We start from the raw sequence: 17,683 nt of genomic DNA on the forward strand, positions 1-17,683 counted from the left end.
GTGTGCATGGGGGGCAAGGCCTTCACTGAGAGTCTCTTGGGGATGAGCCAGAGCCCCAGCAATGCCCTGCTGCAGTGGGTCAGAGCAGTAAGCCACAGTCTGCAGTTCTTCTCAGGGTTCACAAGATCCTTTTCAGAAGCTTTGAGATCAGGCATGAAGGCTGCAGGTGGCTTCTTTGCAGGGTTTAAGGATGGGTCCTTACTGTCCTGGAGTAGCAAACTTGTCTGCAGTGGCCTCCTCTTCCCTGGTTCTTTTTTCAGCTTGCCCCCAGAATTCTTCAGCAGTGGAGACCGTTTGGCTCCTGCAGATTTCACTTTCAGTACATGAGAGCAGCATCAGATGGAAGATCCTAACCAGCTTTGGTGAGGAAGGTTCTCTGTCACAGCCAGGGATTTTAACCCCCTTTTTTCCCCAGTATTCCTATAATGCATTACAATGGTGCCAAGCATCATATCATGAAGCAGTGATAAGGTCAGGAATCTTGGTGTCAAGAGCAGCATGAGTGTTGTGTGTTGTTCATGTACTAAACCCTTACCCTCAGCAAGTACCTTCACACAGACACCTAAAGTAAGCTTGGAGTGCAAGTTAATTACCCAATGGCTACACAGCAGGAATTGCAATTGCTGGTTGCATTTGCTCAGGGATTTGCTGTGGGCTCCACATTGGTCTGGGCTATCCTGAACAGAGCAGGGTCAAAAGGGCTGCTCTTTTAGTCAAGTATCTGTCCAGTGGGACACAACTCCACTTTACCCTCTTTGTATGTGCTTCTGCTCAGGTATGCACAGGTTTGTACCTGTGCACATAAAGAAACCTGCTAGGAGAAGCTTTTTAGCAGGACATCTGGCTAAGCACTAGGCTTGGCTTGGAGTTTAGGCTCCTCATCCACTTCTCAGGAGCATGGCCCCTTTCACTTTCTTTTTTGGACATTTCTTTGAGTGCTAAACAAAATCTCTTAATGTGAGCACCCAAGCACTCACATGAGAAACAGTTTGAAATGCCTGCAAACCAAACTTGCTACGGAGCTCTGAGGGTCTCCTCGTGTTAGCAGTGACCTACTGTGATGGATTCCTTTGCTTTGGTTTTGCTTTGTTGTTTGCTTTTTTAACTTGAAGATTTCGTGGTGGATTTGCTATTTTATATCCCTTTTCCTGGTGGATTTTGGATTAGAGTTTGCCATGGGTCAAATACTCTTTGGCTTAGGAAAGGTAGAATAGACACTAGCCAAATGCACTCTGATTCAGTGCAGAGGTAGGGTTGATATCAGCCAAATGCACTCTGATTCAGTGCAGAGGTAGGGTTGATGTTAGACAAATGCACTCTGATTCAGTGCAGAGGGAGAGTTGGTATCAGCCAAATGCACTCTGATTCAGTGCAGAGGTAGGGTTGATATCAGCCAAATGCACTCTGATTCAGTGCAGAGGTAGGGTTGATATCAGCCAAATGCACTCTGATTCAGTGCAGAGGGAGAGTTGATATCAGCCAAATGCACTCTGATTCAGTGCAGAGGTAGGGTTGATATCAGCCAAATGCACTCTGATTCAGTGCAGAGGTAGGGTTGATATCAGCCAAATGCACTCTGATTCAGTGCAGAGGTAGGGTTGATGTTAGCCAAATGCACTCTGATTCAGTGCAGAGGTAGGGTTGATATCAGCCAAGTGCACTCTGATTCAGTGCAGAGGTAGGGTTGATATCAGCCAAGTGCACTCTGATTCAGTGCAGAGGGAGAGTTGATATCAGCCAAGTGCACTCTGATTCAGTGCAGAGGTAGGGTTGATATCAGCCAAGTGCACTCTGATTCAGTGCAGAGGGAGAGTTGATATCAGCCAAATGCACTCTGATTCAGTGCAGAGGGAGAGTTGATATCAGCCAAATGCACTCTGATTCAGTGCAGAGGTAGGGTTGATATCAGCCAAATGCACTCTGATTCAGTGCAGAGGTAGGGTTGATATCAGCCAAATGCACTCTGATTCAGTGCAGAGGGAGAGTTGGTATCAGCCAAATGCACTCTGATTCAGTGCAGAGGTAGGGTTGATATCAGCCAAATGCACTCTGATTCAGTGCAGAGGTAGGGTTGATATCAGCCAAATGCACTCTGATTCAGTGCAGAGGTAGGGTTGATATCAGCCAAATGCACTCTGATTCAGTGCAGAGGTAGGGTTGATGTTAGCCAAATGCACTCTGATTCAGTGCAGAGGGAGAGTTGATGTTAGCCAAATGCACTCTGATTCAGTGCAGAGGGAGAGTTGATATCAGCCAAGTGCACTCTGATTCAGTGCAGAGGGAGAGTTGATATCAGCCAAATGCACTCTGATTCAGTGCAGAGGGAGAGTTGATACCAGCCAAATGCACTCTGATTCAGTGCAGAGGTAGGGTTGATATCAGCCAAATGCACTCTGATTCAGTGCAGAGGTAGGGTTGATATCAGCCAAATGCACTCTGATTCAGTGCAGAGGGAGAGTTGGTATCAGCCAAATGCACTCTGATTCAGTGCAGAGGTAGGGTTGATATCAGCCAAATGCACTCTGATTCAGTGCAGAGGTAGGGTTGATATCAGCCAAATGCACTCTGATTCAGTGCAGAGGTAGGGTTGATATCAGCCAAATGCACTCTGATTCAGTGCAGAGGGAGAGTTGGTATCAGCCAAATGCACTCTGATTCAGTGCAGAGGGAGAGTTGGTATCAGCCAAATGCACTCTGATTCAGTGCAGAGGTAGGGTTGATATCAGCCAAATGCACTCTGATTCAGTGCAGAGGTAGGGTTGATATCAGCCAAATGCACTCTGATTCAGTGCAGAGGGAGAGTTGATGTTAGCCAAATGCACTCTGATTCAGTGCAGAGGGAGAGTTGATATCAGCCAAATGCACTCTGATTCAGTGCAGAGGGAGAGTTGGTATCAGCCAAATGCACTCTGATTCAGTGCAGAGGTAGGGTTGATATCAGCCAAATGCACTCTGATTCAGTGCAGAGGTAGGGTTGATATCAGCCAAATGCACTCTGATTCAGTGCAGAGGGAGAGTTGATGTTAGCCAAATGCACTCTGATTCAGTGCAGAGGTAGGGTTGATGTTAGCCAAATGCACTCTGATTCAGTGCAGAGGGAGAGTTGATATCAGCCAAATGCACTCTGATTCAGTGCAGAGGTAGGGTTGATATCAGCCAAATGCACTCTGATTCAGTGCAGAGGTAGGGTTGATGTTAGCCAAATGCACTCTGATTCAGTGCAGAGGGAGAGTTGATGTTAGCCAAATGCACTCTGATTCAGTGCAGAGGGAGAGTTGATATCAGCCAAATGCACTCTGATTCAGTGCAGAGGGAGAGTTGGTATCAGCCAAATGCACTCTGATTCAGTGCAGAGGTAGGGTTGATATCAGCCAAATGCACTCTGATTCAGTGCAGAGGTAGGGTTGATATCAGCCAAATGCACTCTGATTCAGTGCAGAGGGAGAGTTGATATCAGCCAAATGCACTCTGATTCAGTGCAGAGGTAGGGTTGATATCAGCCAAATGCACTCTGATTCAGTGCAGAGGTAGGGTTGATATCAGCCAAATGCACTCTGATTCAGTGCAGAGGGAGAGTTGATACCAGCCAAATGCACTCTGATTCAGTGCAGAGGGAGAGTTGATATCAGCCAAATGCACTCTGATTCAGTGCAGAGGGAGAGTTGATACCAGCCAAATGCACTCTGATTCAGTGCAGAGGGAGAGTTGATATCAGCCAAATGCACTCTGATTCAGTGCAGACTTTCCATCTACTCTTAAGAAAATGGTAAGTTTTGGGGTTTCTCCCCCCTAAAAAGAGGTGGTGTTTTTGTGGTTTGGAAACCTGAATCTAAATTCTGTTAGTCCTCTTGAGCTTATGAAAGGGAATGTTGGTGAAATGCCCCCTCCCCCCAGCTCAGTTCAGCTGAACTGCAGGCTAGTGGTTTCACACACAAAGGGACATCTCCCCACTGACTCAGAAGCCACAACCTCAAGCTGCCCAGGGTAGAATTCAGGTATTCCCTGCACTGAGGTAGGTATTAGCTAGCATGAGCCACTGCCTAGTGGCCAAACACACTGAACAAATGCTGCTGTATCTCTTTTATAACCTTTTCTCTCTTTGTCACTACAGTGCTCCACATCTTTCCATGGAGTTTAGCTTTCATTTCTTATTTAGGCTGATGAGAGGGTTTGGAGCTTGGTGTCTCTGGTTGTGCTGAAGTGTAGAAAGCCACAGGATTAATTCAAGGGGTGTTTCATATCACAGCCATACGTACCACAGGCATAAGTGTGTGTGAACTTCCTCATCCTGCTGGCTGTAGCATGTGTTTGGTGACAGTGAATGGAAAACAGACCAGAGAGGTGATTTTCTCAGCTGGGAACCATAAGGAATGGAAAGCCTGATGGCTGAGCAGCAACTGGTTTAGTTTCTTTAGGGCTGCTGTGAAAAATACTCTCAAGAGCTGGGAGTCAGAATGTGTGTTTAGGCCAGGGGAGTACTCCCACCGAGTTCTAGTTGGGTTTTTTTAATCCCAAAGGGCTACCTGGTTACTCTTCCCACCAGCCAACCACCTGCAGTCAATCGAGTAGCAAACCTTCCCTCCTGCTTTCTCCTGGGGTTTTTGTGGTGTTTTGGCTTTTCTTTTGTGGGTTGAGAAGGGAAAAAACCACCACCACCAAGTTTTAGTATTGCTCACTCATTAGTTCATGAGAGAGAAGCTTAGCATCAGTTTTGCTTTAAAGCCTTTCTTCATTCCTCAGTTCAGGGGAAGGGAGGCAGCATCATTTTCTTTTACTGCTTGGTTTTTTTCCTGGCTGAATGTCTCTTCATTAATTAGTTCATGAGGAAGAAGGCTAGCATCATTGTTTTGTAGATTATCCCTTCATTAATCAGCTCATGAGCAGGAAGGCTACCAGGGGAATGTTTCAGGTGTAGGTTTAAGGATTCCTTTTGTCCTCAGGAGCTCTGAAACAATCCTTCTGACTGTCAAGAGGAGAGATGCCCGGCAGCGAGGTGCCTAAAGGCAGATGTGCTGGCAGGCATTGTTTTGGCTCCTAGTCATGAGAAGTGCAGTCTGGGTTTGAGCACTGCCAGGCTCTCTGGGTGGAGGCTTCTTGTTTCTCTGGATGTTGTCATGTGCATACCATTGCTGTAACCCATGTCACCTGATGCTTCATATTGATACCTGTTTCACTCACCACCCATCCTGTCTGTACAGTGAGCTTCTTATGCTGCCCAGAGCAAAGCGAGGAAGAAGTGCAGAGTGCCTCCATACCATCAGGTAAATACAGGACTGGGGGATCACAAACACCTCTGGTTCCTTGTCTGTACTTTCTGTGCCCAGCATTTCTCCGTAGCAGTGTCAAGAGCTTCCCAGTTCTTCCCCTGTGATCCAGGTGTCCCTGCTTGTGTTTTGTCTGTCTGGGCTCAGGCTGAGGTGTGTGTCTGTCTGTCTGTGAATTCAGCACTACGGATTAAAGCAGCCACAGACATTCTGCTTTGGCAGCTGTGTTTTGTGGTAGATTCTCTGTCACAGACCCCCCAGTGCATGACTCTGTTGTTAGCATTTCAGACATTCCTGTTTAGCTGGCTTTATGGTTTATTTCATCTGCACTTTTATGTTCAGCCATAGCCACTCACAAACCAACGATGCTGACTTGCTGAGACACCTAACCCCATGCTGACTTTGGTCACTTGTAGAGAGGAGTGATTCGTGAGGACCCACTGGGAACCCCAGATTTTAGAGGTCTCATGTTCACCCCTCTACAAATCATGCCAGGAATTAGATCCAGGCACAACCTTTGTGCTTTAGGCTCATCTGCAAGGTTCATTCCCAAGCCTGAAGCTTCCTGTCTCTCAGCTCTCCCCAGTGTTGTGAAACTAAACAGGACTGAAATATCTTTGTCTAATACTTCTGATTTTGCCCCCTCCTTTGCTTCTCCTTTTCACCATCTCTGATAACCCCATTCAAAATCCACGTCAGAGTGTGCAGAGAGTTTCCCTGCCACAGCCAGTGGGGCTGAGTGGCCAAGTGAACCATTTCTCTGTTTGGGATCAGATTGTTGCTGAGAATTTCCCATCAGTGCTACACATTTAAAGCCATCCCTTTTTTAAGCTCATGCTGTGCTTATTCCTGGACCTGATGAAGGATTTCCCCCTGCAGATCAGGGCATCAGGGGTTTAATATTGCCCTGGGTTGCTTTAATTCTCTCCACCGGATTTGAAGCAGCATCAGAGATGCTGTGATAGGATTCTAAGGCAAAATGGTGTAGAGGTGAAATAATGAACATGGGAACTTCCCCCAGCTCTGTGCAGCTGTGAGGCTCTTCAGTTTTGATTGAGCTTCTGCTATCAGCAGAGAGAGTTTCAAACCTGCACTCCAGAAATAAAAGCCTTTTCTTAAACATTAGGGTGTAAAGGTTAATCATTTCACTGCTGGTTTAAGTCCATTTGTTGTCATGTAATAGCAGTGTTTTCCTCCCTCCTGCCTTTCCCTTAGCACCATCTGTAGCTTCACCTCTCTCCTTGCCCCCAGCTCTCTGCTTTTCCCTCTCCCTCTTACAGATGATAATTTCCATTGTGTTTCCTCGATGACAATGCTGAAATGGTCACTTGGTTCATGAAGTCGATGTTGTGTTATGATCTTTGGGTGCACTTTGCCCACTCACTGCAGATTGCCAGTGGTTTTACAGCTCTCCTGGCCAGTCTGCCCAGGTAACCAGCCGAAAGCTGGGCACAGGCAGCACCTGAGTCACGTAGGAGCTACACTGAATTCACAGAATCACAGAATGTATTTGGTTGGAAGAGACCTTCAAGCTCATCCAGCCCAACCCTTGACCCAGCACTAAACCGTGTCCCTAAGCACCATCTCCACAGGCTGCTGCAACACCCCCAGGGATGGTGACTCCAGCACTGCCCTGGGCAGCCCAGTCAAGTGCTGGAGAGCCCTGCCAGTGCACAGATAACCCTTCCTAGAGGGTTAATAACCTTGGTAACCTTCTCAGAGAGTACAACCCTTCCTTGCCTTTTCCCTTGTTCTAAGTATTGCTGTTCCTGATTTCATGATCAAGGAAAGCACCAAACTGCCTCCTTGAAGAGCAGTGCAGTGCTACCAATAGCATGGTGCTTTTAACAGTGCATTGAAGGTGAGTGCAAGAGAAGCCAAGAGACTGATTTTTGACTTCAGCTGTGAGGCTTGAACAGCCTAATCCAAATTGCAATCTTTTGCCCTGGAGTGTAGTCCTGTCAGAGACATTGTAAGACTCTTGTCCTTGTTTTCCAGATCTTTAATTAATTGTGGAGACAGCTTCATCTTAGAATGGAAAAGGAGTGTTCAGGGTTTCATGTTAGTATTAACCTGAGACAGGTCAAGCTGCACAGTTAGGAGCTATTGTTGGTTCAATACACCAGGGTAGAACTCTGGTCCTGGCTGTCCAGCTCTATGCACTTACTGACTATCAGCAGACAGTGGAAGGAAATGTAGGGCACAGACCCCAGCTTGCCTCAATCCATGTCTCAGATCAACCCCACTTTGACTGCCTGTATCTGCTAGCATGCCAGAGCTGGCCTGCTGGACAGCCAGTCCCTTGTTCCAGCTGTGCCACACCAGTGGTGCCTGGCAGACATGTCAGCACTGGGGACCACTCAAGCTATAGAAGAAGGGTCAGAGCTCCTCTGTTAAATCCCCCAGGGTTTTGCAGACACCTGGCTGTCACACAGCTGGATTTGTCATGTTGAGCTGCAGTGTCTAGCTCCAAGCCTAGCCAGGAATGTCCTATTAGGAGAGACTATTTATGAAGGAGCAAAGTCCTGGGGGCTGCTCTTCCTTCTGCTGAGAGCAGCACAGCTGTGTCCTGGGAGGGGGTGTGGAGACGTGATGGAAACTGGGGGTTAGCCCTTAGCCATTAAATGGCAGCCACTGTCTGCTTGTAGACTGCTCCCTTGTTCACTGGGGAGAGAGGAAACATTGCCTCAGGGCAACCTCAGGGGCTGGAAGGGAGCTCCAGAGAGCATCCAGGCCAGCCCCTGCCAGAGCAGCAGCACCCAGGGCAGGCCACACAGCAATGCAGCCAGGGGGGGTTGGAAAGGCTCCAGAGCAGGAGACTCCACAACCTCTCTGGGCAGCCTGCTCCAGGCCTCCCTCACCCCAAAGAAGTTTCTCCTCATGTAGAGGTGAAACCTGCTGGGCTCCAGCTTGTCCCTCTTGTTCCTTTGTGCTGTCACTCAATCTGGACACAGCCTAAAACTACCACCGAGCCCAGCCCCATCCTCTTGACCCCCAACCTTTAGATATTGATCAGCATTGGTAGGATCCCCTCCCAGTCTTCTCCAGGCTAAACAGGCTCAGGTCTCTCAGCCTCCCATTGTAGGAGATGCTCCAATCCCCTCAGCATCTTTGTGGCCCTCCATTGGACTCTCTCTGGTAGTTCCCTGTCTCTCTTGAACTGGAGAACCCAGAACTGGACACAGTACTCTAGGTGAGTGCTCACAGTGAGGGTGCAGAGCCCTGGAGCAGGCTGCCCAGAGAGGTTGTGGAGTCTCCTGCTCTGGACCCTTTCCAACCCCCCTGGATGTGTACCTGTGTGACCTGCCCTGGGTGACCCTGCTCTGGCAGGGGGTTGGGCTGCATGAGCTTTCCAGGTCCCTTCCAACCCCTTTCAGTGACTCTGTGTAAGATCTCAGAGTGCTGCTGGTGCAGTGGCTCTCCTGGGTGCTTGGATTAGCTTATTATTAATAGTGTTTAATTACAGTTGTTAGCACCTCTTCCAGAGGATTCCAAGAGGCCAGGTGCTAACAGATCTGTAAGTCACTTTGTCATTCTATAGAGCATTGTTTCAGGAAGCTTTTCATACTTAGCTACTGACGAGGTCTGCAGGTCTAAGACAGACTTCACTGAGAGAAATTAGGAGCAAGTTTAGTATCAGCTGAATCCTGTGCAAGAGCTTGTGTCCTTGAGTTTGAAACCCTCAGCAATGTGGCACAGAGAGAGTTAGGTCATGGTTGGGCTTGATGGTCTTAAGCATTTTTTCCAGCCATGGTGATTCTGTGACTCTGTGTAATGGGATTTGGGTTCTTTTCATGGCAAGGAAAAAGCCTGAGCTGTGCTGGTGTTGCCATGAGCTCCTGGAGCACACACACAGAGGTGTGAGCACAACAGTCTGTCCCCCAGACAGCTGCCCAGTACAGGAGGGATCTGCTCCCAGAGCTGTGAACTGTGCACGTTGGTGCACTGTGCTTTGTTTTCTGTTCTGCTCAGCCTTGGCTTACATCTCCCTCTCTTTTATTTCATTGCTGGCATGGCTTTGTGCTGTTCTGTCCTCTTCTCTCTTCCACCACATTCCAGAAGTTCTGTTAGGCACTATAAAACATTACCTCCCAAGATGCCTTTACTAGAAAATGGCACTCACTGGAACCTGTACAGGTAAGAAGTGTTTAGAGTCCCCTCTAAGTAGTTAGCTCCTCTGTAGAGCAACTGAATAGTCTTACCCTGCTGCATGGTAGAGAAGAGTTTCCTGCAGCTTTTATACCCAAGAGATCACCTTGAATAACTTCATAGAGCTGCTTAGATCAACTCCTCTGTAACCAAGAACCCAGCCCCCACCCCTGTGCTAGGCTGAAACCTCATGGTGCAAGTCTGGTTTTGGGTTTTCTTTGCTTCCTTACCTTGATTTTTGGTTATTTGTCACGTGTTAGATTTTGTCTGTGTGCCAAATGTATTTTTCATTGTGTTTAAACCATTTTAATTTACAAAGCTCAACTCTTCCTGCATGTGCTAAGAGCCAGCTCGTGGTTAGACAGGATATTTCACTCCTTCCTGGTTGCCTTAATTCACCACTACCGAAACTGGGAGCTGAGCTGCTGGTTAGGTAAGACCCCGAGGATTCGTCTCCCCCTCCTGGTTGGTACCTGATAAGGAGCTGTGGAGTCAATGAGCTTCACTGTGATTCCCACACTGCATCACCTGCCATAGCCTTTCATCTTAGCCGAAGGTAACGAGGATTGACATCTGCTGTTGGGTGTTTCTCATGCCACTCGCTTACAAGCAGATGTTGTTCTGTCTCATGCAGTTTGAAACCTTCCAACCACCCTAGCAAAAAAAAAGTATGAAATGATAAACCCAGCAGTCCTGTGTTTGCTTTTGCTTTCTGGACAAACCTCGGCACTGTCATCCAGTCAGCCTCGTTCTGTTCTCCTCGATTGAGCCATTGTGATTGGACATTTTCTGTGAAGAGAGCATTATTTTATGAGTTGATATCTAACATTGTATTCCTTTCTTTGTTTTCTTTTCTTTCTCTTCTACCATTGGATGCAATGCACTGGCACTAGTGAACTGCAGCCCTCCCTTGACAGGGCTAGGAGTGCTAGTACCAACTGCTTGAGACCAGATACTAGTTTGCATTCACCAGAACGAGAAAGGTATAAACCAAACACTTGTACATTTCTTGTCATCTGTGCTGGTGATCTTGGTCAGTTTTGGTTCCCATCCTCCTCCACCCTCTCCCACGTTCGTGTCTTGCTTTGGTACCTGTGGACATTCCTGCTCCTGTGCTCGTGTGTGTCATGTGAATCGTGTCTTGGGCTTTATAACCGCTCCTGGCTTCCTCCCCTGGTTCACTTCAAGCTGCTGCCATTGCGTGCAGAGGTCCTCAGTATGCTGATAACGGCGTTGCAGTGTTGATTGTTTTGACGAGGCTGGTCACTGATCTCCATCATCATTTGCTCAAGAAGTGCTCTGTCTGTTTCCTGCCTGTCCTGTGGACATAACTCATCAGCTGTGACAGAGCTCTCGCCTTTCCAGCCGGAGCTGCGGCTTGCACAGCGCTGGATTTGCTGCAAGGCAGCCCCGGCTCCTTGCTTCCCTAACCTCCCCTGCTGCAGCTGCTTTGGCAAGTGCAAGGCACACCTCTGCACTGAGTGTTTACCACTCTGTGACCTCACATCCAGGCTCACGTGAAGGCTCCAGAAGACACCTTTGCAGTTTTTAAAGGAACACTGTTGTGTCACATAGGTTCTGCAGGCATTTTCTGGATGCTTTATGAAATCTGAGCACTGCCATAGCTTGGTTCAAACTCTTAGGGGAAGTAAATGCTGCCTGGTGTCCTTGGCAGGTGGGATTGTTCCCAAAGGGAACTTCTCATCACAGCCTGTGGCTTTGGGCTAAAGAGGTGCAGCGTTTCAGGGTGAGACGATAGATGGCTTTGGCTAAGAGCTACACCAGGGTGAGGGGACAGACTGTGGGGCATCACTAAGGGCAGGATCAGGTTCCCCTGGAGTGGGAGTGTGGTGGAACGACACTTTCATCCCTGCAGTGCACACTGAACTACTGTGGCAGTGAATAATGCTCTGGCAGTCAGCTCACAGTGTGGTGGTTGTAGCAGCTGCACCATTTCCATTGTTGTGGGAGAGAACTGATGGGAAAGGCAGTGAGAGTGTGGTTGGTGCCATTAGGGTTCTCCTTTTCTCCTGAAACTTCCCTCCTCCCCATTTCCTCCTCGAATGGAACTTGTCCCTTCCCCAGTTGTGCCCTTGTGCAGAGGAGTGGCTAATGTTCTGAGGAGGAGCCTCAGGTAGATCCATATCAGTTCCTTCCTTTGTCAGGCTGAGCTCAAGGCACCATAGAAAATATCTAAACGGTTCTTCAATAGAAAACAAAGAAGTGTGGCAGAAATAAGGCCACTCAGTGAAATCCCAAATACCACACCAGATCTTTAAACACCCCTTGTAGCCTCAATTTAACAGCTGTACCGAGTCCTGAGTTCATCTACAAGCAGCTGCTCAACAGCACAAGGACACGAGCAGTATGCTCTGTGCTTTTATTTCCAGCTGCTGCTCACCAGGACTGGAAATGCTCTAGCTAAAACACTGTGCTCACACTGCCTGTCACTGATGCTAGCTGCTGCTGTTATACCTATGTAAGTCATGGCCAGCAGCCCCTCTCCAATAGGCACTGCACAGGATCTGCAGCCTCTCCCATGAGCAGCTCATGAAGCAAAGTAGTCTCTGCTGCTGCTAAACCCCTGGTCTGGCCAAGTCATCTGTGGGCCTGGTCCAGAAAAAATATCACTTCTTTGCTTTTAGGAGTCCTAAAGAGGTGCTTCTGACCTGGGAAACATCTTGAGGGTGCTGGAAAGTTCTTCTTCTGGGAAAGAATGGAACTAAGAAGATATTAGAAGATAAGGTGGAGAGACACTGGCACAGGTTGCCCAGGGAGGCTGTGGATGTCCCCTGCCTGGAGGTGTTCAGGGCCAGGCTGGATGAGGCCTGGAGCAGCCTGGGCTGGGGGGGAGGTGTCCCTGCCCATGGCAGGGGGCTGGAACTGGATGAGCTTTGAGATCCCTTCCAACCTAAACTGTTCTACCACTGGGCAAAGATCTGCCAGGCATGGGGTTGGTCCTGCTTATAATGCAGAGGAGCAGTGTAGATTCTGCGTCAACAGTTAGCTCTTCAGCCCTCCAGACACTAAGGTATGACTCTCAGTGTGGCACTGTGGATGTTCTTCAACCTCACTATGAATATTCTCACCTCTAGAAAGTTGCTTCTGCTCATTGCCCCCCAGCCTTTGACTCAGAGGGTGTGAGTGAGATTTTATGGGAGATCAAGTGTTCAAAGAGTCCACATGAGTGCATTGGCTGTGTGCCAGAGCCCTTATTCTCTGTGCCAGTGCTTTGTTGGCAATGGCTTTGATCCTTAAACTCTTCACAACATCACTCGTGTCATTTGAAGTCCTTGGGGTAGTTCCTGGCGTCTGCAGTTCTGCTTTGCTAGTAAAAGTCTTTTTGTTGACCCATACAGACCAGCAAAGAAAGCCCCAAAGCAACAGCAACAGCCAACATGCCTTCTCTTTGTGGCTCCTCCAAACCACCCAGCCTCTGCTCACACATCTGTGCCGCTGCCCCAGGCCTGCCTTTCTCTTTCTGTTTCCCCCTCCTGTTTATCCCAAGTGTTTGTTTATCGTTTGTGTCACCAGGTGCTTGTGTTGTTTCAGTTCCTGTGCTGAGCTGCAAGACAAATGTTAGTTTATCATGCACTCAGGAGTATCCTCTGATGCCATTTTCAATGTTTTGGCTAACACTGCTTCCTTTAGTATATTTTTTCTTTGTGTGTCTTTTTCTAATGTGTCTCAAGTTTTCTGCTCTCCTCCCCCTCCCCCCCTTGTTAATTGGCTCCCATCACTCTACGGAGTGCAGGCGTTTGAGACCTCAGCTTCCACTCACCTTGGGCTTGAGCACCTTAAAGGTCTTTTCCAACCAAAATGATTCCCACACAGGGATGTTACCTCAGTGCAGGATCTGAACTGATTCAGCAGTGGTTTCTCATCATCATGTGGAGCAGGTTGCCCAGGGAGGTGGTGGAAGCCTCCTGCCTGGAGGTGTTTGCAGCCAGGCTGGAGGTGGCTGTGAGCAACCTGCTGTGGTGTGAGGTGTCCCTGCCCATGGCAGGGGGCTTGGAACTGGATGATCCTTGAGGTCCCTTCCAACCCTAACAATTCTGTGATCATAGATCAGTCTGGAGAAGATGATATTAAAATTGCAGCCAGAGAGAGTTCCTTCCTTATATGCAGTGTGGCTTTCTTTCCCAGCTCAGCCTCCTGCTGCAAGCAATTGTGTGTGTCCTCAGTGAGCACAACAGCGGCTGTGTGAGCTTGCCCTCCTTGTGTGCTTTGGTCCCAAGAGGTTAGTGGAGATCCAAGCAAATAAAACCAGCACAGCCCAGGGGTTAGTTCATGTACAACAGGGCCAGCACACCTGCAAGGTGCCTCTGGGTTAGATTTGTCCTGAGGTGCTTCCTGCAGTAGGAATCAAGCATTTCAGAGGCCTTCAGAGTGCTTGCTCTCAGCTGGTCACTGCCACCTAGACAAGACACGGAGCTGAGCAGGAGCCTCTTCCCTGCTGACCAAGTTGGAGCTGTCATGGGATCCAGTTAAGACCTGTCCTGGTTTCACGTTGGCTTTTCTAAGCTTCTGAGCCTGCAGTGTCAGGTGTTTGCACTGCACGCCTCGAGCAGCAGTGCTGAATGCCGCCCTTGCCATGGACAATGCTGTGCAGTAGCTGTCTGCACCGGGGAGGCGATGCCTTCTGTCACCCATGCCGGGGAGCAGCCGACTGCTTGGCTGGCTGTGCTGTGCTGTGCTGTGCCTCGTGGTCATCTCAAGGCTCTCAGAGTTCATACTGCATGACCCAAGCTCCTTCCATCAGCTGCTGCTGAAGTTTTGTGCAGGATATCAGCATATTGAGGGCTCTGAGTGCACTGATGCAGTGACCTTTCCTTTGACTCACGCTTGGGAAAGGAAAAGGAACTGACGACTAACAACCTGATTGCTCTTCTGAAAGAGCTGCTCAAGTGCTGCTAAGCTCCCTGAAGCCTTTGTTGTTTGCATGTGCCATAAATCAAACCCTCTGCCTTGTTACACGGACTGGAAGGATGCCTCAGAAAGGGAAGTGGTAGAGCGTCCTGGAGAGCTGGTGTGAACTTGTGGCTGCATGTGAGTGAAGCAGTGCTCCACTCAGTGGTCAGCAGTGCTCCACTCAGTGGTCAGCAGTGCTCCACTCGGTGGTCAGCAGTGCTCCACTCGGTGGTCAGCAGTGCTTCACTCGGTGGTCAGCAGTGCTCCACTCGGTGGTCAGCAGTGCTTCACTCAGTGGTCAGCAGTGCTTCACTCGGTGGTCAGCAGTGCTCCACTCGGTGGTCAGCAGTGCTTCACTCGGTGGTCAGCAGTGCTTCACTCGGTGGTCAGCAGTGCTCCACTCGGTGGTCAGCAGTGCTTCACTGGTGGTCAGCAGTGCTTCACTGGTGGTCAGCAGTGAATCAGGACTCAGTGATTTCATTCAATACAAAAATCTCAGCACAAATCAATCAGTATTTAGAGGTTGATTTGGAAGTTCTTGTGCACAGCCTTGTGCTACTGCAACCACCTAGTATCCCCACAAAACAAGCAACCCCAGGCTGTAGTATGGTTTGCATCACTCTTAATGAAAGGAAAAGTGCTGTAAGGCACCAGTTTCCAGTCATAATTCAGGCCTTTTTGGTTAAATTTCATTGTGCAACACAATGCAGAGCCATAAGCAGAGGAGGCTGCTCAGGCTGTCAGCATGAAAGGACCCCAGTACCCCTGCACAAGAGTGCAGCTTAGTTGCAGCTAATTAACCTTTGCTCCCTTGCTGCATTCCAGAAAAGGGTCACTTGATGCCTCAGAATTTTACTTAAGATTCATAGTCATGATTTCATATATGCTTGGAGATCTGCAAGGTGAGGCTGGACAGAGCTCTGGGCAGCCTGATCTGGTGGGGGATGTCCCTGCTGAGTGCAGACGGGTCGGACTGGGTGAGCTTTGGAGGTCCCTTCCGACCCAGAGTGATTTTTACTGAGAATGCAGTGCAAAGAGGTAGGAGAGGCCTTGAGCAGTGTGGTCTGGTGGGAGGTGTCCCTGCCCGTGGCAGGAGGTTGGAGCTGGATGGCCTTTGAGGTCCCTTCCAACCCACAGCCCTTCCAACCACTCTGTGATTCAGAGATGAGCTTAACCAAACTCCAGCAGTAGCTGTCAGAAACTGGCCGTCATCTGCTCTTGATCAGCTGCCCTGAGTTTGAACTGCTGACCTCCTGTGTGAGTGACAGCACTTGGGGACCCTGGCCTTTGAGCACGTGGTGGTGCACTGTGCAGCAGATGTCTGTTGGTCTAAATTCTGCCTTTTGGGGGCACGCAGAGGGAGCAGCCATGGGAACAGCGTGCCATGGGGCTCCAGACACAGCAGTGCAGCGGCACACTGCCAGCCCTTTGCGGGGCATTTTTCCAGTCCCAAATCCCATAGGTTTGCTTTGATCACCAACTAAATGTCCTGTTTCTCTCCTGTTTTATTGAACGGGCAAGCAGGGGTAGATGGTCCCCCTCCCTAGAGAGGAGACGACCTGCTAGTCCCAGGATTCATATCCAGCATGCATCTCCGGAGGATGACAGGTACTGGTCAGCTCCTCCCAGCTGCAGAGCCCTGCTGCATCCTGCACTCTGAGGAGTACTCTGACTTTATGAGTGTGCCTGGGAGGAAAGAGAAACTGACAACCTCCAGCAGCCCAGAATAAAACAGCAGCTTGAGTTAACCATCTCTGCATTTGCTTGAGCTGTTATAAAGCACCTGGGAGTCGGTGTCTTGTCCAGCTTTGTGTGTGCCAGAGTGGTCACCAGCCATGGGATCAGATGTCCTGGTGCAGCAGAGCATCACCTCTGTTAACCTCCCCTGGTCTGGTTTTACCTGCTTCTGTAAATGCTGCTGGTGGTGTTGTCACTGTGGTGCTTTACTATATCCAAGTGTTTGTTGCAGTCTGTTCCTGCCCTCCTCTTCCTTTTGATTTTGTGAGTGGCCTTTGGGTTTGTTACGTTTCCCTCTGGTGGTTTTCTTTAAACAACCTTTTCCTAAGGTAAAAAGCACCCAGCCAGGCACAAACTGCCGTGCTGGAAGTCTGGGCAGCACTGGGTAGTTGGTGTGTGTCAGAACTGGCTCTGTGTGTAAATTCCTGTCCCAGTCAGGATGGTCTCCACGGAGCAGGTTCTCCTCACAAGGTAGGTTCTGCTTAAGGCATCAGTGCTTGGGATGAAGCTTTGTGCTGAGTCTCAGCTGTGGTTCATGCAAACCCCTTCTGGTTTTCCTCTAGCCGTAACCTTTCTGCTCTGCTCAGTTTTGCCAGTCCCTTGCTTTGGCAGTGGGACTTTTTCCTTTGGTATTCTTCCCCCAGCAAGATCTGATTGTCTGTCTGTCTGTCTGTTTTCATGTACAGACATTCTCATTTCTGTTGAGATGCAGACTCAGGGCTTTCCCTTGCAGTGTTTAGTGTTACAGTAGATGGCAGAACACAGATGGCTCATGGAAATAATTCACTTCAGGAAGCTGCATGCAGCACTGTTTAGACTACAGCTTAGTTACTGCAGGGCTACGACTTCACCTCCGGAGAGGTGAAGGCTTCCCCTTAGAGTACTTAGCTGTTTGCTTGATGCTGGATGTATTCCACTAGCACAAGGTGGGAAGAGTGTAGCTGCCTCAGTGGCATTTCTGGGAGTTGAGTCAGAGCAGAGTCATTTGTCATTTAGGTGTGAAATTAAACCTGATGGTTTCAGACTTGTGCCCCCTTGCAGGTGCTGCATTCCTGGGCAGCTTGCCAAAGCATCCCTTTGATGGGACAAGGATTGATAGTTTGAGTTCTTTACTGTGAGGTTGGGGGAACCCTGATACAGGCTGCCCAGAGAGGTGGTGGAGGCTCCAAAGTATCATAGGATGGTTTGGGCTGGAAGGGAGCTCCAAAGCTCATCCAGTCCAACCCCTCTGCACTCAGCAGGGACATCCACAACTAGATCACAGCCCTGTCCAGCCTCACCGTGAGCATCTCCAGGGATGGGGTCCCAACCACTTCCCTGGGCCACCTGTTCCACCACCCTCCTGGTGCAGAGCTTGTTCCTCACATCCAGTCTGCAGACATTCCAGGTCAGGCTCAGTGGTGCTGTGAGCAAGCTGATCTCGCTGGGGATGTCCCTGCTTACTGGTTGGATGGGATGTCTGCTAGAAGTCCCTTCCAACCCAGTGCATCCTGTGAATGTGCAGAGCACTCTGTGCCTTTGGGAATGTCTCTGCTCATTTGTCACAGCAATGGGAAGGCTCTCTCTGACTTCAGTGGATCAGACATGGTAAAATCTTGTTATCGTCCCAAGTGGTTGGAATG

The 17,683-nt window shown here is 49.2% G+C and overlaps 1 protein-coding gene across 26 annotated transcripts in view; it reads left to right on the forward strand.

The window, feature by feature from the left end:
- The window catches only part of RIMS1 (regulating synaptic membrane exocytosis 1), a 286,098-nt gene that overhangs the window by 187,786 nt on the left and 80,629 nt on the right, over nt 1–17,683 (forward strand). For 5 of the 26 annotated variants that reach the window (XM_068168690.1, XM_068168691.1, XM_068168694.1 and 2 more), the window contains 5 exons: nt 5,199–5,261; nt 9,324–9,401; nt 9,733–9,846; nt 10,307–10,396; nt 15,849–15,932. The exons of 4 other annotated variants lie outside the window; for them this stretch is intronic. In XM_068168690.1, the coding sequence (XP_068024791.1) occupies nt 5,199–5,261; nt 9,324–9,401; nt 9,733–9,846; nt 10,307–10,396; nt 15,849–15,932 (429 nt within the window). Of the gene's footprint in view, nt 1–5,198; nt 5,262–9,323; nt 9,402–9,732; nt 9,847–10,306; nt 10,397–15,848; nt 15,933–16,485; nt 16,533–17,683 lie in introns of those variants that run through there. 17 more of the 26 variants (XM_068168698.1, XM_068168700.1, XM_068168699.1 and 14 more) reach the window with 7 other exon arrangements.

This window comes from Melanerpes formicivorus, unplaced genomic scaffold (genome assembly GCF_026170545.1).
Source record: "Melanerpes formicivorus ecotype bairdi unplaced genomic scaffold, bMelFor1.0.p_v2 SCAF_155, whole genome shotgun sequence".
NCBI lineage: Eukaryota > Metazoa > Chordata > Aves > Piciformes > Picidae > Melanerpes > Melanerpes formicivorus.